We start from the raw sequence: 25,889 nt of genomic DNA, 5'->3' as shown, positions 1-25,889 counted from the left end.
ATTTTATTTCACCTTTGACAATGTAGGTTTGTGGCTGCACTGCAATACGGACTATACCATTAAAAAAAAACTTGGAGCAGGAAATGGAGAGGGGAGGGTGGGTGCGAGGGCGGAACAGAGCTGCTGAGACTATCGCTCATTTCCCCCTCCATATGGTCTTATCCCTGGTGGCTCACTGGTTGCTCACCAATGGTATGTGCGATTTAGGGAGGTAAACCTAGTTTTCTCAATTAAAAATGGCCAAATTGCTACCCAGCTACTGGACTACCTCAGAATGTTGGCAATATAATATGGAGGGGGCTTTATATGCCACCAACAAGTGAAGGCTCTCCAGGAACATTTTCCTCATGTGGAAATGGCCCTTTAAAATACATATGAAAGCAGTTAAAAACAACATTCAAACAAAACAGATGAACAGAAAGAAGAATCAGTGAAGGACCACCAAACAAAACAGTTAAATCTTTACTTGCTGATGAAAGACAATATTGATTGATCAATTGATCAGTTGATCCTATGGCATGCGTAGTGTAGCCAGAAGATCTGAGTTTTGTCAGGAAGCCAGACAAGGGCTGTTTGGAGGTGGTTTGCCATTTCCTGCCTCTGCATCATAACACCTAGTGTTCATTAGAGGAACTCCATCCAGATCCTTGGAGGTCTCCTATCCAAATGCTAGCCAGAGTCAGCCCAAATTTAGCTTTCAAAATTTGATGGGATTGACCTTTCCTGGGCTATCCAGGTCCAGGCAGTGGATAAGACAGTGATTGAGGAGAACAGAAATCTCCCTGGAGAGGGAATTCCATAACTTTGGTGCCATAATTAGAAAGGCCTTTTCTCTGATTGTCGCCCATTTAGCCTCAGTTGGCAAGGCCACTGAAGATAGTGGCAATTATCAGGTAATTTCATGTGTTCAAGTTCACCTTTAAGGTGTCACCCATTTTGGATGGCATTTACTCCCCTTGAAGGAACAGCCCTGTAGTTTGGAGTTGCTCTTGGACACAGGCCTAGTGCTGGATAATCAGGTTGAAGCTGTAGCTAGAAGTACCATAGCCAGCTGTGGCTTACCCTGGACAGAAAAAATCTGGCCACTGTGGTGCAATATCTGGGTATGTGCTACAATGTGCTCTGCATTAGGGTGCCACTGAAAAGAGTTCAGAAATTGTGTACAGAATGTTGCAGGCAGGAGGTTGACTTGAATGGCTCATAAGGATCATAGCACTCTAATCTTGGCTCTTCTACACTGGCTCCAAATGGGCACAATTCAGGGCGCTACTTTATGAGTAGATAAATGTATGAAAAGCCAAGAAAATAAATGCATAAATAATATCAGAGTTCAAATGTGTACACACACTGTATGCGAAGACATTCAGGGCTGATTTCTACAATATAGCACGTGCAGTGAAGAAATCTTTTGTGTGTGTGTGTTTCTTTCTTAGGAAGCAGCTGTGTCCAGCCCTGATAGTAATTCTGGGAAATCCAGTCCATGATAAAACAATAACTTCTGCTCACAGCAGCACCTGCCAGGAGACTGATTCTCCTTCCTCAGGGGTCTCTGATCATGGCCGCGGGTCAGGTTGCTCTTCAGCTGCACCTGCCCTTAGTAGTCCTGTTGCCCGAACAATCTATTACATTGCTGCAGAATTAGTCCGGTTGGTGGGATCAGTGGAATCCATGAAGCCGGTTCTGCAGTCTCTCTACCATCGTATGCTTCTGTATCCCCCACCTCAGCACCGAGTTGAAGCTATCAAGATAATGAAAGAGGTAAGGTAACCTGAGAGAGTCTGTGCATGTGGTTTAATTTTTCTTGATTGAATCACAACAGGGGGTTGATGTTTATTCGTAAATTATTTTAATTGTGAGTTAATCAGGGTTATTGCTGTTTATCCAAAGCAACATTTCTAGAATTAAACCACATACAAAGTAACAAGCAACAGCAACATGCATTTCAGTAGTTCTTTCAGTAATACATTTATTCAGTAACTGCAGGCAGGTGATATTTTATAGGAACTACTATCAGTGTACTGCCATTGGATTACTTACGGTATGTGTATTAATTTAATTATTTATTTTAACTATTTAAAAAAAACACACATTCACATCTTTCCCATATTTCCCTTTACACCATGATTGCTGCATGGACACTTGCATCTTCATAGGATCTTTTGCATTTTACATACTGAGTCTTCAAATAACCATGGAAAAAGTCCTTCAAAAGTAGGAAGTCACAGCTCAGCAATTAAACATGATCCAGGAATAGCGCTCTGTGCAGCCTGAGAATAAATACATTTGAACAAGCATCTTTGAAGTCATATGTACCTTCTAAAATGGGAGTGAAAACTGCCTGATGATTTGTTATGATATACTTTATTTGGTTTAATCTGTCCTTGTGTTACACAGTTCTTAAGATAATACTGCAAGATTCTTGATTTCCCTGCAGAAGTGTTCAACAGCCATGATCAGAACTGAAGTGTAATAGAGTTGATAAGTATTTTCTGCTGCTATTTTGCCAAATTGCTATATACCATGGATGTGAAAATGGAAAAGTAATAACCCTACTTCAGAAAATGGAATTAACAAATGAAAATACCAGCAGAAAAATATGCAATTCTTTCTCATGTTTCTGTCTGGTTATAATTTCCAGAAGCACATGGATCCAGTTGATTATCTATTCCTCTTATCCAACTAATTGTATATATGTGGTTAGATCTGACAAAAGCTGTAGCACTTCCAATATATCCTCTGTTGTCATGGTGGAAAGCGGTGGTCCCCAACCACTGGTCTACGGACTGGTGCCGGGCCGCGAATGAATCATAGAATCATAGAGTTGGAACGGGACCATAAAGGCCATCTAGTCCTACCCCCTGCTCAATGCAGGATCAGCCCAAAGCATCCAAGAAAAGTGTGTATCCAACCTTAGCTTGAAGACTGCCAGTGAGGGGGAGCTCACCACCTCCTTAGGCAGCCTATTCCACTGCTGAACTGTGAAAAAATTTTTTCCTGATATCTAGCCTATATCGTTGTACTTGAAGTTTAAACCCATTACTGCGTGTCCTCTCCTCTGCAGCCAACAGAAACAGCATCCTGCCCTCCTCCAAGTGACAACCTTTCAAATACTTAAAGAGGGCTATCATGTCCGCTCTCAACCTCCTTTTCTCCAGGCTGAACATTCCCAAGTCCCTCAACCCATCTTCATAGGGCTTGGTCCCTTGGCCCCAGATCATCTTCGTCGCTCTCCTCTGTACCCTTTCAATTTTCTCTACGTCCTTCTTGAAGTGAGGCCTCCAGAACTGCACAGTACTCCAGGTGTGGTCTGACCAGTGCCGTATACAATGGGACTATGACATCTTGTGATTTTGATGTGATGCCGCTGTTGATACAGCCCAAAATGGCATTTGCCTTTTTTACCGCTGCATCACACTGCCTGCTCATATTTAGTTTACAATCCACAAGTACCCCAAGGTCTCGTTCACACACAGTGTTACCTAGAAGCGTATCCCCCATCCAGTAGGCATGCTTTTCATTTTTCTGACCCAGATGCAGAACTTTACACTTACCTTTATTAAATTGCATCTTGTTCTCATTTGCCCATTTTTCCATTGTGTTCAGATCTCGTTGAACTCTGTCTCTATCTTCCGGAGTATTTGCCAGTCCTCCCAATTTGGTGTCATCTGCAAACTTGATGAGTAGTCCCTCCACCCCCTCATCTAGATCATTAATAAATATGTTAAAAAGTACCGGGCCGAGCACCGAGCCCTGAGGTACCCCGCTACTCACCTCTCTCCAGTCTGATGAAACACCATTGACAACAACACTTTGAGTGCGGTTCTCTAACCAATTTCCTATCCACTTAAATATCTGAAAATCCAGATTGCAGTCCTTCAATTTATCCATCAGAACATCATGGGGAACCTTGTCAAAAGCTTTACTAAAATCCAAGTAAATGACATCAACCGAATTTCCCTGCCACCCAGACACTATCCTTTGGCTACGGCCATCTCTAGATGTGCCTAAACCCTTTGACCTGTGGGAAAAAACAGATGTAAAATAGGCACTAAGACTTTTTGCTTTCTCTGCATCTTCCGTTAGAGTTTGTCCATCTGCACCCAACAGTGGGCCTATTGCCTCCTTTACTTTACGTTTGCTCCTCACATAACTGAAAAATCTTTTGTTACAATGGGCTTCCCTGGCCAATCTTAGCTCACTCTCAGCTTTGGCCTTTCTGATGATTGATCTACAGTGCCTAGTAACCTGTAGGTACTCTTCTTTAGAGCTCTGTCCTTCCCTCCATTTCCTGAACATTTTCCTTTTCTTTCTTAGTTCCTCTTGAAGTTCTCTGTTCATCTAAATAGGCTTCTTAGAGCTCCTGCAGTGTTTTCGTGTTTCTGGGATAGTCATGGATTGAGCATGCAATAGCTCTTGTTTGAGTAGCGCCCACCCTTCACATGCTCCCTTCCCTTCCAGCATTCTCGTCCATGGTATGACACTCATCATGTCTCTGAGTTTATTAAAGTTTGCCCTACGAAAATCCAACATCCGCGTCTGGCTACAAGCTTCCTTGGCTCCTCATCTCAAAAGGAATTCTATGAGGACATGGTCACTTCCCCCTAGGGTCCCCACCTCCTTCACCTCATCCACCAACTCTTGCCTGTTGGTCAGTATTAAGTCCAGTATGGCTGAACCTCTTGTGGGTTCATCTACCATTTGATAAATGAAATTGTCAGCCAGGCAGGTCAGAAAGTTGCATGACTGAGGACGCTTCGCAGAGTTTGTTTCCCAGCACACATCTGGGAAATTGAAGTCACCCATGATGACAAGGTCCTGCCGCTTGGATATTTTCTCAAGCTGCTCACAAAGTGCAGCATCCACATCCTCTCGTTGGTCCGGTGGTCGGTAGCAGACACCAACCACCACACTGTTTGTTTTCCCCTCGCTTATTTTCACCCAGATGCTTTCCACTGTAGATATGCTCTCATTCACTAGAATTTCCTGACAGGTAAGCCCTTTCCTCACATACAGTGCCACTCCTCCACCTCTTCGATCTATTCTGTTTTTTCTGAACAGTTCATATCCACCCACTATTACATTCCAGTCATGAGAATCATTCCACCAAGTTTCTGTGATGCCTACTAGATCATACCTTTCCATCAGCATGAGAAGTTCCAGCTCTTCCTTCTTATTGCCCATGCTTCGGGCGTTAGTATAAAGACATCTGAATCCTTTTACTTTTGGTTCCCTATGAGCTGGCCTTGCCGGTTGGGCTGCCCCCGATTGTTTTCCTTCCATACACTCCCTATGTTGATCATCTCCTTCCCCTTGTGGCTTTAGTTTAAAGCTCTCCTGATGAATCTCCCCAGGTTCCTGCCAAACACATTCTTCCCCAGTTTCGATAAGTACAGTCCATCAGGTGCTAGTAGGCCTTCCTCAAGAAAGCCTATCCCATGGTCCCAGAAACCAAACCTCTCCTGCCGGCACCAAGTACACAGCCAGTGATTCACCCCCGTTATCTTCCTCTCCTGACGCATTCCTCTTCCCTTGACAGGCAAGATTGAAGAGAATACCACTTGTGCCCCCATTTGCTTGAGCTTCCTCCCCAGATCTTGATAGTCTTTTTAAATAGGAGCGATGGTATTCAGGGACATGTCATTCGTTCCGACATGGACCATCATAAATGGGTAGCGATCCGTAGATTTGAGGAGTTTGGGCAGCCGTTCTGAAACATCTTTAATTTTCACCCCTGGCAAGCAACACACCTCTTGGGTTAGGGGGTCGGGCCCAGCAATCCATTCCTCTTAGCAGGGAGTCTCCAATTACCAGTACTCTCCTTTTTTTTTTCTCAACTCCATTTCCTTCTGTCCCCGTGATCTCTTCCCTTTGTCTTAGACTTTGTTTTGGGACGTCTTCCCTCGTTGACCCTTGCACCTCCTCTGCAAGGGCCTCAAATCTATTCTGGAGCTCCAAAGGCCCCGAGAACTGTCTCGCTCTTCGCCGTTGAGTCTTTTTCCGATCTGTCTGCAGAGGCTCCCTAGTGTGGTCAATCTCCTTATCCTCTTCAGGACTGGTTGTATTCTCTTTATTCCGAGTTGCATGGCACTGATCTATGAAATCCTCCCCTTTCTTACTTTGGGTCAGAGTAATAATTTTGTTTTCTAATCCCCTAATCCTTTCCTCCAAAAGTCTTACCAGCTTACACTTGGGGCAGCTGTAGTCCATCTTGTCTTCTGGGAGGAAGGCAATCATGTCACACTCACTGCAGATGATGGGATGAGTGTCCTGGAGGTCCATTGTAATGTCTAGGCAGTGCAAGTACTAGGGAAATATAATCGACTGATTCTAATTGCTCGGCCAAGAGCCACAGGCCAAGAGCCCTTTGGCTCTCGCCCTTCGGCTTGCGCCAGAGGCTCCCGCCTCTGGCGAGGAGCAACCCTTTTTAATCCTCACAACAATTATCCAGCAATCACCTCACCCAGTCAGCACAATAGCCTCACCTGGTCAGCAGCAACTCTCCCCAGTAGAATGCCCTGGCACCGGGCCGCAGCTCCCTCTCCCTGCCCCCCCTGCAGTAAGAAACTTCCCAGGCCGCAAGCAAATCAGCCGCAAAAGCGGCCGATTAGCTTGCGGCCCGGCAAGCTTCTTTTTTGTGGGGGGGGGGGGGGAGAGGGAAATAGGGCCGAGCATGCGTGTTTGTGCCATGTTTGTGCCATGTGCGGCCGAAAACGCACATGTGTTGCACTTTCACGCGTGCACGTTTTTGGTCGCGCATGGCGCAAATGTGCATGCGCAGCATGCACAGCTGGGAGATCACCCTCCCCACAGCAGCCAGTCCGCAGCCTTTAAAAGTTTGCAGACCGTTGGTGTAAAGGACTATCCATTCATATTGTGATGTCACCACTTTGGGGAGAATATTTTGACACCAACCGTGAATATATACTACAGAGGCCTATCATGCAGTGCTTTTCCTAGAGCTGTACCATAGAGCAAAGCTGATGTCTTTAGAAAAGTGTAAACTCTTTATAAATCCTATTCAGCACAGTGTGTGAACCTGTATGATGGTTACAACCTGTATGATGGTTTACTGTAATACTAGTCCTATTTGGTTGAACACATGAATTGATTCAAACTGATTGGGTTTAATTCAAGGTCAGCAGAAAATTTGAAAAATTTACCTGAGACTCTGTTTTTTAATCAAGGCTCAGATCCTAGGTTCACTTTTATAGAAACAGAGACCAACTTTGACTGATTTCTCCCCCACCACTACAGCCCCCACTTGATTCTGTGGTCACTGCAGTGGAAGGCAGGAAAGCCGCTCTACAAATACTGCATAGGATCCAAGTCAAAATCTAGAGCAGTGGTCCACAACCTGCGGGCCATGGCCCGGTGCCGGGCCGCGAAGGCCATGGCGCCGGGCCGCGGCTCCCTCTCCCCGCCCCCCCCACAGTAAAAAACTTCCCAGGCCGCAAGCTTGCGGCCCGGGAAGCTTCTTACTGTGGGAGGGCGGGGAGAGGGAATCAGGGCCGCGCATCGCGCATGCGCGGCCCGTGCGGGCGCGGCCGTGTGGGCGCGGCCCGATGCGTGGGCGTGGTCCGATGCCCTGCCGGTCCCCAGCCTCAGAAAGGTTGGGGACCACTGATCTAGAGCATCTCAAGATCTTCTTTGCATCAGAAGGCACAGTGTTAGTTTATTTCTATATGTCCTCAAACAAATTAGCCCACTTAAAAATTCAAGATGATCTCATTTATGTATTTGTTGGCATTGCATACAGTTTCTCTTATTTCATGCAGATTTACATTCTGTTTAGATGCTTGGGAGTCCTCATCGGCTGTGTGATTTGGCAGGCCCCTGCTTCTCTGAACAAGAATCCAGAAAAAGATCAATCTCAAAAAGAAAGTCTCATCTGGATCTTCTCAAACTGTATGCTTCATTTCTGTATTTTAATGGCATGTCTAGAATTTTCAGCCAAATAGGCTTTTCTTAATTAATGTATGGATGCAGTAGAATTTACTTAAGCTTCAGTTTGCAAACATTTAGCTTTCCTTTTTATTTAATGGATAAATATCATCCTTAACACTATTTCGCTCCCTTGTATATTTGGGAAACAGCCTCCTCGGAGGATACTGTCCGAGGCCCTCTCTGTCCAGGTCCACCCTGATTGACCCTCCCCCTCCAGCTCCCACCCTCCCTCCTTGCCTGCTAGAAGCCTTGTGGCTGCGGCCTCCATTGTCACCCATGAGGAGAGAGGCAGCAGCAGGGCTTTGCAGGCTGCAGGTACACTCCTGCTGGGTGGGAGCAGTAGGGGGAGCTTTCCCTGAGGGCAGCAAAGCCCTGTCGCACCAGCAGTGGGGGGGGGGCTTTCCACTCCCTTTAGCCCGGGAAGCACTCTCACCATGGTGAGAACGCTTGCCGGGCAAAAGGGAGCCACCCACGGCAGCGCCATCGGTGTGTGGGGGGGGGGCTTTCCACTCACTTTAGCCTGCTTTGTGGGCCAAAGGAAGCCGCGGCCACCCTCTCACTCACTCCTGCTTGCTGCCCCTTTCAAAGCCCATTTTTTAAATGGGCTTTGATACTAGTAATACAGTAAAGGATCTCAGCAAAATATTGTGAATTCTTAACTTGAATAGTGCAAGCTCATTCTGAAGTGTAAAACTGCACAGATATTTATTATTTGATTTTATTTAAAACATTTTAGCTACCTTCTTTAGAGTTCAAGGCAGCTTAGAACATAGATAAAATATATAAAATAAAATACATTAAAAACAGAATTTAAAGTCACAATTAGTAAATACAAACAAGTGTGGTCCTAAATAAAACTATTTTCAGCTGCCTCAGAAAGTGACATGGCCAGGTGCACCTCCCGGAGAGGTTATTTTATAATCTGCCATTGAAAGGGGCCCTCTGTCATGTACCCCCCAAAATGAGCTGCTTTGATTGATGAGATGATCAGAAAGGCCTCTCCCTGTGATCTTAGTTCCCACACAGAAACATATGGCCTCAAGTCATGTAATACTTTAAAGATCAAAAACAATACCTTGATTCATAATGATCAGTAGCCAGTGTAACTGCAGTAATATCATGGTCACATTCTCCCATGAACTGGACCCTATCAGCAGTCCAGCCACAGTGTCCTGCACACAATGCAGCCTCCAAAAAATTCTTCAAGAGTAGCCCCAAATATAGCACACTGCTGTAGTCCAATCTAGATGTAAGCAAGGCATGGATCAGCGTAGCTAGATCTGCACGACCAAGGAACAGATGTAATTGATGCATAAGCCCAAGCTGGGCACAAGTACTCCAAAGCACAGTAGCCAACTGATTTTCTAAGGCTGCTGCTTTGTTGGATAGCACTTTCAAGCTGCAAACTAAGGTTTTCAAAAGAAGCATAACCCCATCCAAGACTCGTAAGATCTGAAGCCCCTCTGCCATTACAATAAAAAGGTCAGGGATCCCCGTAATTGGAGGATATGGCAGATCTTCCAATGGGAGGGGAATTGACAAGAGAAGAGATGAGAGATATGATTGGCTGAATGGAAACCAGCCCCACTACTCTCATGGCCGAGCACCATATGGCTATGCTTACACCCTTTCTAATCTCCGTCCCATCCCCCGAAATGCCGAGACAGAAGCTAGGGTAATTAGTCCGCTCTTACACTGATATTGTGCAATGCCAGGTCAATCAATAACAAATTCTCGACTATGTAGGCATACTTTGCTAAGTACAAGGTAAATCTGGCTGGCATGACAGAGACCTGGTAAGGGAGAACAAAACTATTGCCTTAAAAGAACTACCCACCCACCCACAATTCTCAGTCCTCATAAGTCCCAGACCTAGGGTCCGGGGGGAGAAGTGGCAATACTTGTCTGGGAAGTTTACTCCTTCAGAGTACTCCCAGTGCCAAAGATCCCAGGTATTTATTTATTTGTTTGTTTGTTTGCTTGTTTATTTGTTTATTTATTTCTAGTTGGATTTATATACCGCCATTCGCCAATAGGTCTCACAGCGGTTCACAATAAAATATAAAATCAAAGTAAAATCACACAAAATCCCGTAAATACCCCATTATTACAATAAAAAGATGGCAATCTATTCTATAACTCTCCCCACTTTCCTCGCTTGTTCAGAGAGAGGTTAGACGTTAATTCTGTAAGAGAGAGAGGAGAGAAAGACTGGCTGATGGATTAGGGATCTTGGATGGAACCCGGGCTCTGCCCTGGCCTCAACCATATGCCTGGCAGAAGAGCTCTGTCTTACAGGCCCTGCGGAAGGATGGTAGTTCTGACAGGGCCCTTAGCTCCTCCGGGAGCTCATTCCACCAGGTTGGGGCCAGGACTGAAAAGGCCCTGGCCTGGTAAAGGCCAGGCGAACATCCTGGGGGCCCGGGACAGTCAGTAGATTCATACCCGCAGAGCAGAGAGCCCTGCAGGGGGCATAAGCAACCAAATGGTCCCGCAGGTAAGTAGGACCCAAGCCACGTATGGCCTTAAAGGTTAGTACCAACACCTTAAACTTGACCAGGAAACAGACTGGTGTGTAGGCCTCAGACGGGACTCGTTTAAGAGCTTGGCCATCTGGTTGGTGTACCACCTGCTGAATTCACCACCAAATGCCATGTCAGACCTCCTGGACTCTGCAGCTATCTGGGCCTTGCAGTTCCCCAGGCTTAAATGTCTTTACAGAGCTGCCAGCCTTGGGGCATGGCCTGGACCTAGTGTTAGCCATGGTGATGCTAGGGCTTTCACAGGTTGTTACCAGTCTTACCCATCAAGTGGCACCTAGATTTGATCTTTTGCACAGGGGTGACTGTGGATCTGATTGTGGTTAATACCATTCCATAGTCAGATAGGTCACTGTGCTGTGAACCCCTGGCTCAGTTTACCACCACCACTGTTCAGGTGAGGAACTAATTTTTGCCCAACTGCAGAGACTTATGGATCCAGAAGGTTTCCTGAATGTTCTGTGGAACCCAATGCCTCTTAGCAACTTGCTAGATGACCTGACTGGCATGGCCAGGTGCTAGCTGTCATTGGAAAGATTGTTCCATGACGCCCTCTCCGCTCCTCCCTCAAATGGGCTTCCTGCTATACCACAGAACCACATGAGAAGAAAAGGGAACTGAGACTGTGTATAGAGGAAGGCTTGTGATGAGGCTTCAAAAACATCTTATAAGATGCTTATGAAAGCCTGTGAGATAGTGGTGAAAATTGCTAAACAGAAGTATTATACAGTCACTATTTCGCCCTGCCTATTCACATCCAGCCTGCCCTGAGGCAGTTGTACTGGCTCCCAGTTGAATTCCAAATCCACTTTAAGGTATTGGTATTAATTTGTAAGGCCATACACAGTCAGGGTCTGGCATACTTGAGGGACTGACTGCTTGGCTGACTATGAAACCCAAAAGACATTAAGCTCACCCAATATGAACAAACTGGTGATTCCTGGCCCCAAAGAAGTATATGTGGCCTCAACCAGGACTAGGGCCTTTTCAGTCCTTGCCCTGACCTGTTGTAATAGGCTCCCAGAAGAGCTGGGGGACCTGATGGCACTTGGTCACTTCCACAGGACCTGTAAGACGGAAGCTCTTCCACCAGGCATTGAACAGCAAGACAACTCTAATTAAACGTTTGGGCACTCTTTATATATATAGTCCCTCCCTGCCAAAAGCCAACCATTCTTAAATGAAACTGTTTGGCTGTATAGCTAGTATGACTGTTTTAAAGATGGTTTTAACGTTTTAAAATTATATGTAAAATTGTATTTATTATGTATGTAATGCTGGAAGGCGCCCCAAGCCAGCGTGCTGGGAGAGGCAGGTTATAAATGGAAAAACAAATGAAATAAAGGGGGCGTGTGTGTCTTTGTATCCCTAGTATCCTGGATGGGATGACTGAAGCTTGTGTCAAAGGTGGCATTGAAGCCTGCTCTGCCTCGGTGTCTTGCGCCTGTGCCCTCCTTGGAACTTTAGATGAGCTAAGTCAAGGGAAAGGCCTGGGTGAGGAACAGATTCATCTACTTCTCCGACGCTTGGAAGAATTAAAGGATGGGGCTGAGACAAGCAGAGATTCCATGGAGATCAATGATGCGGATTTTAGGTGGCAAAGACGAATCCTGTCATCGGAACATACCCCATGGGATGCAGGCAATGAAAAAAGTCCTGACATTAGCATTAGTGTTACCACAGATACTGGTCAAACTACTTTGGAGGGTGATTTGGGCCAGACTACTCCAGAAGATAATTCTGAAATTCGTAAAAATTCACTGCAGTCACCAGGTGGACCAGTGGGTAAAGAGATTCATTATAAAGAGCCAGAATCGGAAACTGTTGACCAGCCGGATGTTGTTCAAAGGAGCCATATGGTTGTTTATCCAGATATAACAAATTTTCTTTCAGTAGATTGCAGGGCACGCTCCTGTGGATCCAGGTACAGTGAGAGTAATTTCAGTGTTGATGACCAGGATCTTTCTCGGACTGAATTTGATTCATGTGACCAATATTCCATGGCAGCGGAGAAAGATTCTGGGAGGTCAGATGTCTCAGACATAGGCTCAGACAACTGTTCATTGGCTGATGAAGAGCAGACCCCAAGGGACTGTCCAGGTCACAAATCTCTACGAACTGCTGCCCTTTCTTTGAAACTGCTAAAGAACCAGGAGGCAGACCAGCATAGTGCCCGCTTGTTTATCCAATCCCTTGAAACTCTTCTTCCTCGACTTATAGCTCTTCCTAGTGTCGAAGAGGTGGATTTGTCCCTTCAGAACTTTTCTTCAACTTTTTGTTCAGGTTGGTGAGATGATGGCTTGTTTTACAGTTAATGTTACATGAATTCTATTTCTTCTTTTGGGAGATGGAATATCGCTTACAGATTATCTCCTTAAATATAAGCATAGTTTTGTACTGTGGTTGAAAGAAGTTAGCATTGTAACTTATATGCAGCCTTATTGATTAATTCTGTAAAACAAGAAGCTAATTCCACTGCAGTTTTTGTTCTTTTCAAGAGAAGAATACACATGAAAAAATGTTATGGTGGAAACAGGAATCTATCTGCATGAGAGATCCATAGATACTGCACTATCTAATGTAAAATAAGTTGTGCCATGACAGTGACTGACTCAGGGTCACTCAAGGGATCTGAACACAATTTTTTACCAATCCCAGGATCAAACTACATGTAACAGTTTGTAGTTTAGGTCAGTTCCTGTCACCTGGCTTGACTGATAATGCCAGATGCCCGGTGCACGAGTAATAATTTCTCAAGCACATGGGGCTTCAGTTTTAATCAGAGCCATGATGGGTGGGGAATTGGGGCTTCCTCCACTCATCATTTTCCCAACCTGAAGCAGCCCTTGAGGAGTGCTGTTTATTCTGTTGGAAGTCCTCAAATGCAGCCCATCAGTATGTGTGTAAACCCCCCTCAACCAGGTAAATCACTCCCCATGGGTCATTTTAAATAGGGGAAATAGTGCAGGAGAAAGCTTGAACCCCCCCCCCCCATCTAAACTGGGGCTCCTCATGCTTGGGAAATAAGTTTTCTTGCCCCTGATATCCCTCATTCAAAGTCAGGTTGAGGAAACTCAGTCATTACAAATGACAAAATTGTAATGTATTGTTTGACTGCTAGTCTATGCTACACTGACTAACATTGCCAGCAGCAGCTCTTTTTTCCCATCTAAAACTGGGCAATTGGTAGCTGACGGTTAAAAAGTTTCATGTTACAGTAAAGTAGGTAACAATTTACCATTTGTAATGAACCATTAAGAAAAGGCGTGCTTGGTTGAATCACAGCACAGTCCTGAGGCTTGGAGCCGTTAGTGTTTAGGAGGCCAACTAAGCATTATGCTGGGGTATCCTGGAGCTATTCCAGCGGATCCCATAGTGCTGTGGGCTGCCTCAATCAAATAACTTGTGCACAGTGGTTGTTATATCTCTGTTCATCAGGTATGATGCACTCTCCCGGATGTGAAGGGAATACTGGCTTCAGCTTCCAAACACTGATGAATGCAGACAGTCTCTACATGGTTTCTCACTACATTCTTCTGCTTAATCTGAAGCTGTCCAATGCAGATTACTACCGAAAGAAGCCAGCCCAGTGCCCTGTGTTAATAGTAAGTGGATGTAGAACACAGAAGAAAATTTTGCTACTAAGTGTGGCTGAAGTCATAGTTTATTACGAACACATCATATCTGGATGTCTTTTATATTTTTTCTCTGTTGATCTTCAGCTCACTGATTTGTGCTTCAGAACCACAATCTTAAATCACTGTAGCTAAGTTAAGAAATGCTTGAAATGTTCAATCTGCAGAAATATTGGGAGGGAGTAGCAAGCCTTATAAAGGTATATTCTGCAAGAGTGATGGAGATACAGACCTGAACAGGAAAAGTAATGCAGATGTTTCCTCCTTTCTCCACAAGAGACAGCTGAAAGATTCTGTTTGGCTAAAGTGACATGCAGTGAACAAATCTCCATGATGAACACAAGCTTGGTTAGTTGGCATGCTTGAGCACTCCCTCCTCTCCTCCCTTCTTCCTTTATGCTATTGACTGACTCCAGTGACTCCTAAAGTCTGAGTATGGGTGAGGGTTTTTCCCTTTCCAATAACTGGGATTCGTAACCACAGTTTAATCCCAGTTAGGAATCAAAGTTACCGGAAGGGAAAATGACCTCAGTTAATAGAGACATCCACATTTGGACATCATGGCTGCAACCCTGCTGTGTGTGTGAGGTGATTGAGAGAAATGGCGACAGCATGCAGGCCCAGCAACAAACCAGGTTTGTGCCCATCACAAAGGAAGACTTGATCATGATGTCTCAATTGAGTCTATGTGTTTAAAATGGAAGTGGTTGTTATAATTGTGCTAATGTTTCCAGTGTGTTAATTTCATTGCCCATAGTTTTATAATTGGGAGAAATGTGAAGACAGAATATTCATAGTAGGACATAACTGTTTTGATAACAGGAGGAAATTATATTTCTTATCAAAAACTTTTCCCCCGTTACCAAAGAGGATACCATCTGAATCAGGCTTGCTTTAATTGCTACACAGATTAATATTAATTCAGGTTATTGACATCTATTTGGCTAATTATTTATAATGCCGACAAGGGTTTGAGATTTTTGATTTATAAATGTTTTGAAAACTTATGGGCAGGAATTGTTTCATTAATTGTGCTGGGAGAGAGATCTTTACCTCTGTACATACAAAGATGTGAGGAGACAAAGTGACTGGGGTTTTTTTTGCCTCCTGATCCTACTTGTATGTTTTGGGTTCTCTGAGGAGAAACAGCACTTCCTAACTGGTGTGGTCTTCCATTTTATAGAAGGAGTTTATGAAACAGGTACAATCCAGTGGAGTATTGATGGTATTTTCTCAGGCTTGGGTTGAAGAACTTTACCACCAGGTACTAGAGAGAAATCTTCTTGGAGAGGCTGGATATTGGGGAAGTCCTGAAGAGCACAGCCTTCCTCTCATTACCATGCTAACTGGTCAGTATTATAATTGTGCAGTCATCTAAGTATAGAAATAAATGTACATCAGCAGTTAAATGCTTTATGATAGCACCCAAAGCATTGAAATGAATATCATGGGTGTTTTCCTTTCAGAAAAGATACTGAAATTACATCTTCTTTGTATTATGGAGCTCAGAGTGTTACTCTTCAGTCAACAGTTGCCACATAGCACGGTTGTAGTGTGCTTTGTTTGTTCATCATACCAAAAGGCCTTAGTTTCTAACCCCATCTTGTTAATCTTACTCAGTAACTGAATTATGTTGCATCATGTTTAACGTGCCTTAACCTGGCCCTGGTTAATATTTGACTGGGGGACACACACCCAGACACCAAGAAATACCAGAACTGCTACACAGAAGCAGGCAATAGCAACCACTACTAAATGCCTTGTACCATGAAAACTTTGTAGGGTCACCATAAACTAGTTGGAACTTAATGACAAATAAAAAATAGGATAGGTTGTGATTTTGGAGAGATTTTCTACATTAGGCCTGGGGTGGATATTTTCCCTCTCTAGTTTGGAGTATTATGTAATCTGGATAGGACTGCTGTTTTACAGATGAAGATGCTGTCTGGAATTCTAGGAGATATTTTTAGGACTAGAATAGTTGTTAGCGTACATCTTCAGCTAACCTTTGAGAGTATCATAGAACCCCTAACCTTCACACTAGAACTTATTGTTGGACAGAAATATAATTTGCTCCTTTTAAAAGCTTTCCAACTTAAACACAACTGTCAGAGAGACAATGTTATTTTCAGTATGAGTAGCAGGTTTAGAAATTCCAAGCTGTTATGCAGATTGACTGCACTGCTAGCAAACCTTAGTTGGTTCACAAAACACATATTATGCAAATAAGAACATAAGAAGAGTCCTGCTTGATTAGAACAATAGTTCATCTTGTCCAGCACCCTGTCTCACACTGTAGCCAGCTAGTTCCACTGGAGAGCCAACAACAGGGTAGTTGCCTCCTGGCTCTGAGATTCAAAGAATTAGTACCTCTGAATTTGGAGATTCCCCTCAGTCTCTATGGCTAATAGCCATTGATAGACAGACACGTCTGTGACTCCACCGCTCCACTTCCAGAGCCCCAGGTAAAAGGACCGGGTGTGCTTTCCAGGCCAGAGGGAAGTGTTCCCTCTACTCCCCGCCCCCCCCCCCGCAGCCGCCGCTCTACTTCCAGAGCCCCAAGTTAGAGGACTGGCCACAGGGAGGGGCAGGAGGGAGAGGGAGTGCTTTCCTCCGACCTGGAAAGCACATCTGGGTCCTCGCAGATGCCCTGGGTGTGCTTCTCAGGCCACACAGATGTGCTTGGCCTGCAGGGGAGCGGGGGGGACTAGGGAGCGCTTCCCTGCAGCCTGGAAAGCACACCCAGGCCTCATAGACGTGCTCATCCCGCATGGGGGCCAGGGCATGCTTCCCTGCAGCCTGGAAAGCACACCTGAGGCCTCACAGACGCCCCATGTGTGCTTCTCAGGCCACACAGATGTGCTCGGCCTGCAGGGGGGCGGGGGGGACTAGGGAGCGCTTCCCTGCAGCCTGGAAAGCACACCCAAGGGTGTGCTTCTCAGGCCGCAAGGACCTACTCAGGCCGCAGGGGGGCCGGGGGGGAGAGAAGGAGCGTTTCCCTGCTGCCTGGAAAGCACTCGGCCCGCAGGGGGGGGGACTGGGCACTTCCCGGCCCAAGGGAACACTCTCCGCAGATGCACCCAGCACCAGAGGACCTGCTGCATCCTCTTGCCCCTGGAAACCCTGGCTCCACGTCTGCAATGCGGCACCAGGCCTTCCCGGCTCTCCACCATCCTCTTGGCCCGGGAAGGCCTTGCTGCCCCATCACACATGCGGTGCCAGGACTTGCGGGGCCAATGCACCCTCTCCGGCACCCGACTGTTCTTCTACGTGCCCACCGGGGGGGCACTTTCCTCCCCTTCCATTTTTTATAAATGGGCTTTGCTGCTAATTCTCTGTATAAAGAGGTATTTTGTTTTTTCCATTCTGAACCTACGGTCAATCAATTTCATTGGATGACCTTGAGTTCTATTACTTTGGGAGAGGGAGAAAATTTTATTTTTTCAGATCTCTCCACCTAGGGTTGCCCAGTCAGTGGGGGATGGGCAGGAGTTTACCAGGAGTGAGGTGGAGTGCTATGACATCAGCACATCAAAGACATTGGGAGTGACACTCTGGCTTTAGGACAAAAGTCTATGGTAGGATTTGCTTCAAAACATAGTTTTGCCCAAAAACTAGATCCTCACCCTCATGATGACCCCAACATGCTGATATCATTTCCATGTGACACCAGCACATTGTGATATTCTTCTGGGTTTGGGGGGAGCAAGATACATCCAGAAATCACGGGGCCCTTAGTAGTAGTAATTTCGTTCATGTATCAAACAGCAGTCATAGAGAGCAAATACCACCAACACAGCTTTAATATCATATATTACTTAACACACTATTTTTAAGTGAAGTCATTTCTCACATTTACCTCCAAGTAACTAAGTATTGAAATACTGTGACACACACATGTTTGGGACTTGGGTTCTAGACTGATTTTCTTAACCCCACAGAAACTTCATGCTGCTGTTGCCTTTCCTTTCAGACATTGATGGCTTGGGAAGTAGTACAATAGGTGGGCAGTTGATGGCTTCTGCATCTACCCAGTCTCCTCTCACCCAGAACTGGAAGCCGGATGATGCCATGGTGGCAGGTAGGTGGTCTGTTTAGAGTGGATCATTATCCACATGTACATCAGTGTGAATTAGGAAGGCTGCTGAAAATCCTTTTCCCACTTTGAACTTCACCTTCTAGTTCTTCTCTTCCAAATAATTATGCAACAAAGATCTTGTTTTTCTATTGTGGCATTTCAAAAATCCAATGACTTTATTGGGTGAGTCAACTTTAAGGGTGATGAAAATTTATAATTTGGAGGAAAGATTGCTTACTATAGAAATAAACCAGAAGTAAATATTCTAGTCTGAGTGACTAGAAATATCTGAAGCCAGTGGGAAAGACTGCACAAGGACCACAGATCTTCCCAGCTGTCCTTCACCCCAGCAGTGCTTTTCAATCCCTTGGAAAATTTATTCTCATAGTTATGAGACTCATGGGATACTGCAGTGGGGAGGGAGCTAAAATGACCCCTTCCTTCTCTTGTTTTCATCAGTGGCACTTCATTTATGAAAGAGCCAGTGGGAAATGATTTTGCCCCCTTCTCTGCAGCATCCTCATAGAAATAGGAAGAACTACTGGGGGAGGAGAAGGATCCATGAGTGTCAACCTCTGCTGATATGTCACAGGTTCCAGTTTAGTATGTTTGTACTGGGTGGGGAGGAGGAATTCCTGAAGAACTTAAGTGCACTCCAGAGAATTGTAGTATGGCATCAATTTTGTTTTGAAACTCCTATTTTAAACTGTGTTCAAACTGATACTGATTCCAAACAGCAAGCAGTGCTTTAATTTCCAGGTCAATTAAGGAGCCATCTGGGCAACCTTTTTTTTCTTTAGGTGTGGCTTTTGCTCGATACCTGCTAACTGGTTGTTGGAAAAATTTGATTGATACCTTATCAACACCTCTGACTGGTCGTATGGCAGGAAGCTCTAAAGGACTGGCATTCATTCTTGGAGCTGAAGGAGTCAAGGAACAGAATCAGAAGGAGAAAGATGCCATTTGCATGAGCCTAGATGGACTGAGGAAGGCAGCCCGGCTCAGCTGTGCTTTAGGTACACTATGTTTGTTTGTTTGACTTATTACCCACCATTCCTGGACCTGCCAGCTTGCAGCAGTTCACTACAAAAGAATAAAACATAATACAATCACTCAACAACAGTTAAGAAATCCCAACATCCCCCCCATAGTCAACAGCATGGGCCACAGTTTTAGAGAAATTTTGTGCAGTGGGATATAATCTTTGTTGTGCCCTCGAGTGATTTTGTAGAAATAGTACTAATTTTGGTACAGAGCCTTGCACCTTTCCTTTCATTTAACCAATGGGTAAGAGTTTTGTTATGACTGCAACAGAGAGTTAATGCAAATTCTGTACTAAGAAATATCTGGCTTCTTTCTTTCAATAGGAGTCGCTGCTAATTGTGCATCTGCCCTTGCTCAGATGGCTGCTGCGTCATGTGTTCAAGAGGAGAAGGAAGAGCGGGAGACACAAGAACCAAGTGATGCCATTACTCAAGGTACATCTAATCAAGAAGCTCATCAGTTTGCTGCTAAACAATAATGTGGGAGCCATTGCAATCATATTGTCTTATTGTGTCAGTATTCTAAGCACAGAATTTTTGTAAATGTTTCATTAGGGGTTGAGATTGAATATTCTGCAGAGGTCAAACTGTCTGCTTTGACACAGGGAAAAGAATTAAAGTTAGGCAAAGACAAAGTCTCCCATGTTACATGACTTGGGAATGGGTACCATAGATTGTAATGGGATGCCTCAGGATTCTGTCCAGGAACATGTGGTTCTAAGAATGTGCTGCAGGTAATCATGTCATAGGATGTATAGGAACTGATGGTTTACCATGTCACTATCATGAAAAAAATTGCATGAGTATAGAGTCCTAGTCCTCAGAGTCCTACTCAAAGCAGCTTGCAATTAAAAAAAATTAAGGCTATTAAAATGATGCATTAAATATAAAACAAGGACACTATTTTTAAAAGCTGTTTAGATAAGATCCCTAATTAAAAGCATGGGTCAAAGGATGTGTTTTAGCCTGGCACCTATCATAAGATAAAATAGGCACCAGTTAAGCCTCAAGGGGGAGGGCATTCCAAACATGAGGTGCCACCAGTGAAAATGTCCTTTCTCTAGTCACCACCTACCTCATCTCTGAAGGAGAAGGCACAGAAAGGAGGGCTTGAGAGGCATAACTCTTTAACTGGTTGGATGTATAGTAGGGGAGGAAATTATCTTTCAGGTACTCTGGTCCTAAGCTGTTTAGGGCCTTAAAAGTAAGAACCAGCACTTTGAATGGGCAACCAGTACAGATCTTTCTGCACAGGGTAATACAATCCCTCTAAATATTTTGACCAGTTGAAGTTTCCAAACTATTTTAAAAGGCAGTTCCACACAAAATACATTATGGTTCTCTAGCTTGAATGTGATCAGAGAGGGATCATTGTGGACTGATCACTATTTTTAAGGAGTGGCAATAGCTGGCAAATTAGCTCAAGCACTTTGTGGAGGAGACCTGAGCCTCCAACTGTAGGCCTGTGTCATGTTCAAGGCCAAGCCTAGCACTGTTGGCGAAACTAGTGTTTCTGGGATATAATGACATCAAATACAGAAATAACATAGGAGCATGGTCAACAAACTGGTCTGGAGTGAGAAATCCAGAGGTCCAGTCGAAGGATTGGAATACAAGGGTTCAGGAGTCCAGTTTCAAGGCTTGGGAACAGGTACAGGACATAGGGTCTGTGTGACTTCCCTTTCTTCTCCTGGAAGACTGAGCAGCCCATCCATAACTGGGAAGAATTCTCACTTCTTGATGCTTCCACTGTTGAGTCTGCTGCTAGATCCAACTTTTTCAGTGGGGATTCTGTTGATGTGGGGCTGATTCTTCCTCATTCAAGGAGGTGGCAGCTGGCTTGCTTTTCATGCCCAAGATATAGTAGTACCCCCAAGTTACAAACCTGGTCATTGGGGGAGTGCAACCCTCCTCCAAGACAGGCTGGCTTCATTTTTTTGCCCCCCAAAATATTAAAATTAGGATACAAATATTTATTATATAGTACACATTAAGAAGTTTAAAAACAGGTTTAAGATATAAAAATCAGAATCTGTGCAATATTGTACATACAGTTTTAATGGTTACACATGGCATGACCATAGACCAAGTGTGTTTTAACCCTAATGGGTCATCAGGGGGTCAAATAAATTATAGAATATGAACCCATATTATAATATTACAAAAGACCTGGTTGGTAGTATAAGGATCACATCATGTGAAGCTCCCAATGATACATAATAAATTATTCAGATGCAGAGCTCACAATAAAGCATCAAAATTGTCAACCACTCTGTCCAAGGCCAAGATTCAATCCTATGTCTGCATTTTCTGTGTGAACCAATATATTATAATATTGCAATATTTTCAATGTTATAATATTCTATATGTCCATATGATATAATTATTATTTATTTAACAACTGATGATGATCCTTAAGGGTCGAAATACATTTGGTCCATGATCATACCATGTACAATCATTAAGATATATGTGCAATATTGCACATATTCTGATTTTTTGTTTTTGTATTTTAAACCTGTTTGTAACCTTATTAATGTGCACTAAATAATAAATATTTGTATTCTAATTTTAATATTTTTGCTCAACTTTTTGGTTACTGACTTGTTTTCTCACACTGGGTTTTTGTTCCCTTTTTGTTTTGCATTCAGTTTATTGGCCCGCATGTACCCCATTGCTTTTTCCAGGTACCTGCTCTGGACTTCCCTCAACCCACCTGGATTAGCCATTAAATAGAAATAGATCTGAGTGGCATATACATATTTGTGTCACCTTGCCAGATCTTCAGATGGCCCCTCCCAGTGGTTTTATGTAGATGTTAGCAGGGGGGATAAGATGGACCCCTGAAGGACACCATATCATAAATGCCATGGGGCCCAGCAGCATTCTCCCAGCACTACCTTCTAGAATCAGCCAGTCAAGTAAAAGCTGAACCAATGATGGTATCGAAAGCTGCTGACAAGTCCAGGAGAATTAATGTGATTCACTTAAAAAAAAAAAAACATTTGGCTAAAAGTATGTCATGGAAAAGCTCAGCTTTATTGTTTTGTAAATAACTGCAAATCTTCTTTTAAAAATATGATAAAACAGTGAAACAGAAAGTGGAACAAAAATTGGAACAGATGGGCAAAGTGCAAGGAGTGTGCCTGCATACAGCTCACGTTTTGTGTATGGATGCCATACTTAGTGTGGGACTGGAGATGGGAAGCCACAATCAAGACTGCTGGCCGCATGTGTTTAGGTATGGAATTGGCCACTTCATCTTCATTCACAGCCAATTTCAGTCCCATGAACACAGCATCCTTCGTGCTTGATCTTCTTCTTTGCAATCTTTTTGTCCTTTGCTGTTGCCCTTTGTAATCTCCCTCACAATCTGTTAACCAACATCTTTGTTGGCACCTCTGTTGTAGTCCCATGAAATCAACCAGAGAGACGCATTCTTCATGGTGCTGAAAAACATGAAAGTTTGGCTCTCATTGCTTAGCTGGTAGTTCTTGCCTTCTGAGATGGTTTGTGTTCATTGGGAAAGGAACTGGTCTATTCTGTATTTCTTTGCATTATGGTTACTTCAATCCTGTCCCCAGCATATTTAGATCATGTAACAGAAAGAGAGATGCATACACCATGACAAACTGGAAAGAATGGTTTTGAACCAGGGTAATATATTACTTTTTGTTCGTATTCCAGTACTCTTTTAAAGGAAAATCAGTATATAAATAAGTACATAATAGCTGTCTTACAACAAAATTATAAATTGATCACTTTCTCACCTTTTGATGTATAAAAGAAACAGTCAATTTTTTCCCCTATTCCACCTAGGCAGCAATAGATGAATTCTGAGCTTTCCTTTCTAGCCATCTTTCTCTCACTCTATCTTGCACTTGTGGCCTTCCTGGCAAGGCTTTACTGCCATGAGTTCTGCAATACAAGATTTCACCTGTTCTTCATGTTCTAGCTTTTAGAATGGCACTCCAACTGAGTGAAGGCAAAATTCTTTCTAAAATGATTAGGACTAGCAATGGGTCAGTAATGCACATTTTATTTCACAGCAGTGAAATAAAAGTTCATTTAACAAATATCAGAGCTACTTTTGATTTGTGCCTAGAAAATCTAACTATTGTGTCAGTGTTTGCAATGGGATTAGCTGCCAGATGACACCCTGTGTCTACAGTGCTGCTTTTCCATTCAGCTGCTTTAATACAGTTGTATGACACCAGTGAATCGACAAATGTTGATCAGAGCCAATACGCTCTGCAGAAAGGAAGCCTGCAGGTGTCTCTATTTCACGGTTCAGTTTTGCTGTTTCTTTTCAGAGTGTGTGAATACATCAGTACCCTAGAACACACCCATTTCAGTGATGGCACGTCTCAGCCACCAGTACCCATCACACAAACACAACAGGCCATAGGAGGGCTTCATGGAGAAGTTCCGTTGACGGACTCTCCCCAGGAACTCCTGAAGGAGCAAGAAGCTGCTCGGAGCAACAACCCCATCATCTTGCCCATTTCCATTCAGGAGCTCATCAAAGACAGCAGCAAGGGAAGATCATTTGATTTCCGTGGAGGCGGCCTGCTGAATGGAAGCAATGCAACCAAGGCTCTTCTTACCCTCTCAACACAAGCTGACAGGTACTGATAGTCATGCACTGAGAAGCACCAAGGGGTTGGGCGTCTTCAAAAAGGCCATCTTGTATGTTTTACCATGAACATCCAAAGCATGCTGATTGCTGACAACTCTGAACATTTTTAATACTTTTTTTTAAGTTGCGTATTCCCCCTACATTTAAGAATTACGTTGCTGGATGCTTACAGTCATCCAGTGAGTTCCAGTCATATGCGTGCTAGTGTGCCTTTACAGTTTGGGATTTTCACAACATTTTTCTGAAACAGCTGACATTAAAAACTGACTACGTCAGTATTCTGGAACATATTTCTGCCGGAAGATTCTGAATGTAAATGCTGCTCCTTTGAAACAGAATGATGCCACTTTGTCTGCATGTCTTGCCTGTAGGAGTTCTTCAGAATTTTTAAGAAGGATATTTATGGAGAGAACCAGAGTTAAGAATAAGCTGGACAAGACCAGTGGTTTGTCTGTTCCAAATCCTGCATCACACAGTGGCCCACCAATTGCCCAGAAAGGCCACCAAACATGATACAGACATCTAGGCCTTGGTATAAAAAAGCAAATGTCATTCGTATTCTGTGAAAAACAACATTCTAACCTCTATATATTTGAACTCACATTAATATGTCCGGTATATCAGTACAAGAAAACAGATGATAAGTAATTCTTTTGTATAACCATGAGATGGTTTCACAGCAGATTCACTGTGGCTAGGCCACTTACATATATTACCTCAACAATTATTTTAAGAGCTCTTCAAGATGGGAAAGTATATTCTTCCTATGTGATTATTTATTTATTTTGCACTCTGCACCTCTCTCCCCCGAGAGTACTTGGGGCAGCTTACAACGTTTAAAAATGCTACATTTAAAATACAACAAATAACAAATAAAATATAAATCAAACAATAAATAGAATAATAAACCAGTTAAAATAATAAAATAATCTATAGACATGGAGCTGAAATGGAGAGGTAGTGGCTTGCCTGAGGGCCTTAGGTAAAAGAACACAAGAAGGGCCCTTCTGGATCACAACAGTGGTGCATCTGGTCCAGCATTCTGTCTCCTACACCTAGAGGGCCAACAAATATGACATAGAGGCTAAGACCTGACACTGTCTCCCAGTACCAGCATTCAGAGATTTGATGTGGAGATTACCTTTATCCAATGATTAACCTATCCTGCATGAATCTGTCTACACCCCCTTTAAATTATCTATGCCAGTGGCTATCTGCATCCACTCACCATGAAATCCACAATTTAACTACAGAGGGGCAGCCTATAAATGTATATATAAGTAAATAAAAATCTGTCCTGAATCTATTGCTCATCAACTTCATTGGCTGCCTATAAGTGCTAGTATGTTGGAAGAAGGGGAAAAAAGGGGGGGGAAATCTTTGTGAACCCTGTGATAGTTATATCAAAAGCAAATTATATGACTGCTGTTGATTATTCAGAAGGTCTGATTGTGTAAAATGTAGCAGACTGCTGACTGAGACTAATTGTTATATGCTTTTTTGCCTTACATCGGAACAGCTGCACTAGCTAGCTTTAGTTTGCATTAGATCTCAGTGCAAGATTCTGATACCTTCCTTTCAAACCCTTCATAATAAGGACCTGCATATCTGAAGGACTCTGTGTGTGTGATATTCATGCTGTTCACCAAGGCCATTTGTCTTTACATATTGCTTTTTTAAACAGCACTTATAAGTAGTCCATCCAAGGACAGGGAGAACGCATTGTCTTTCCATCTTTTAGAGGGCATGCAAATCAGCATTATTCAGCCTGCTGTAAAATTGGTCATCTTGATTGCAGTTTTTTCAGGTGGAGTCTTTCGCTTGTGGAATACCTGTTTGTTGTGTGAATATGATTTTATTGTCTTCTATAACAGTGCATTGTATTGTTTTTCTCCAGGGTTACATTAAATAAGAATTTTTAATATGTTTCATAGGTTGTCTGTTCTTACAAATATGTAATCTTCCCTGTGGATTTATTTTCCCCTGCTTTTGCTGTGCATACTTTTCATT

The 25,889-nt window shown here is 43.6% G+C and overlaps 1 protein-coding gene across 4 annotated transcripts in view; it reads left to right on the top strand.

Annotated features, from left to right (window-relative positions):
* ARFGEF3 (ARFGEF family member 3) overlaps positions 1-25,889 on the top strand; it is a 128,484-nt gene that overhangs the window by 61,484 nt on the left and 41,111 nt on the right. For all 4 annotated transcript variants that reach the window (XM_077351568.1, XM_077351560.1, XM_077351550.1 and 1 more), the window contains 10 exons: positions 1,434-1,758; positions 7,793-7,905; positions 11,857-12,767; positions 13,923-14,089; positions 15,303-15,468; positions 18,093-18,200; positions 18,998-19,213; positions 19,565-19,675; positions 22,331-22,481; positions 23,554-23,868. In XM_077351568.1, coding sequence (XP_077207683.1) covers positions 1,434-1,758; positions 7,793-7,905; positions 11,857-12,767; positions 13,923-14,089; positions 15,303-15,468; positions 18,093-18,200; positions 18,998-19,213; positions 19,565-19,675; positions 22,331-22,481; positions 23,554-23,868 — 2,583 coding nt within the window. The remainder of the gene's footprint in view (positions 1-1,433; positions 1,759-7,792; positions 7,906-11,856; positions 12,768-13,922; positions 14,090-15,302; positions 15,469-18,092; positions 18,201-18,997; positions 19,214-19,564; positions 19,676-22,330; positions 22,482-23,553; positions 23,869-25,889) is intronic.

The sequence above is a fragment of the Paroedura picta genome, chromosome 1 (genome assembly GCF_049243985.1).
Source record: "Paroedura picta isolate Pp20150507F chromosome 1, Ppicta_v3.0, whole genome shotgun sequence".
Classification (NCBI taxonomy): domain Eukaryota; kingdom Metazoa; phylum Chordata; class Lepidosauria; order Squamata; family Gekkonidae; genus Paroedura; species Paroedura picta.
Note: the sequence above shows the minus strand (reverse complement) of the source record. Positions and strands in the feature narration are given on the sequence as shown.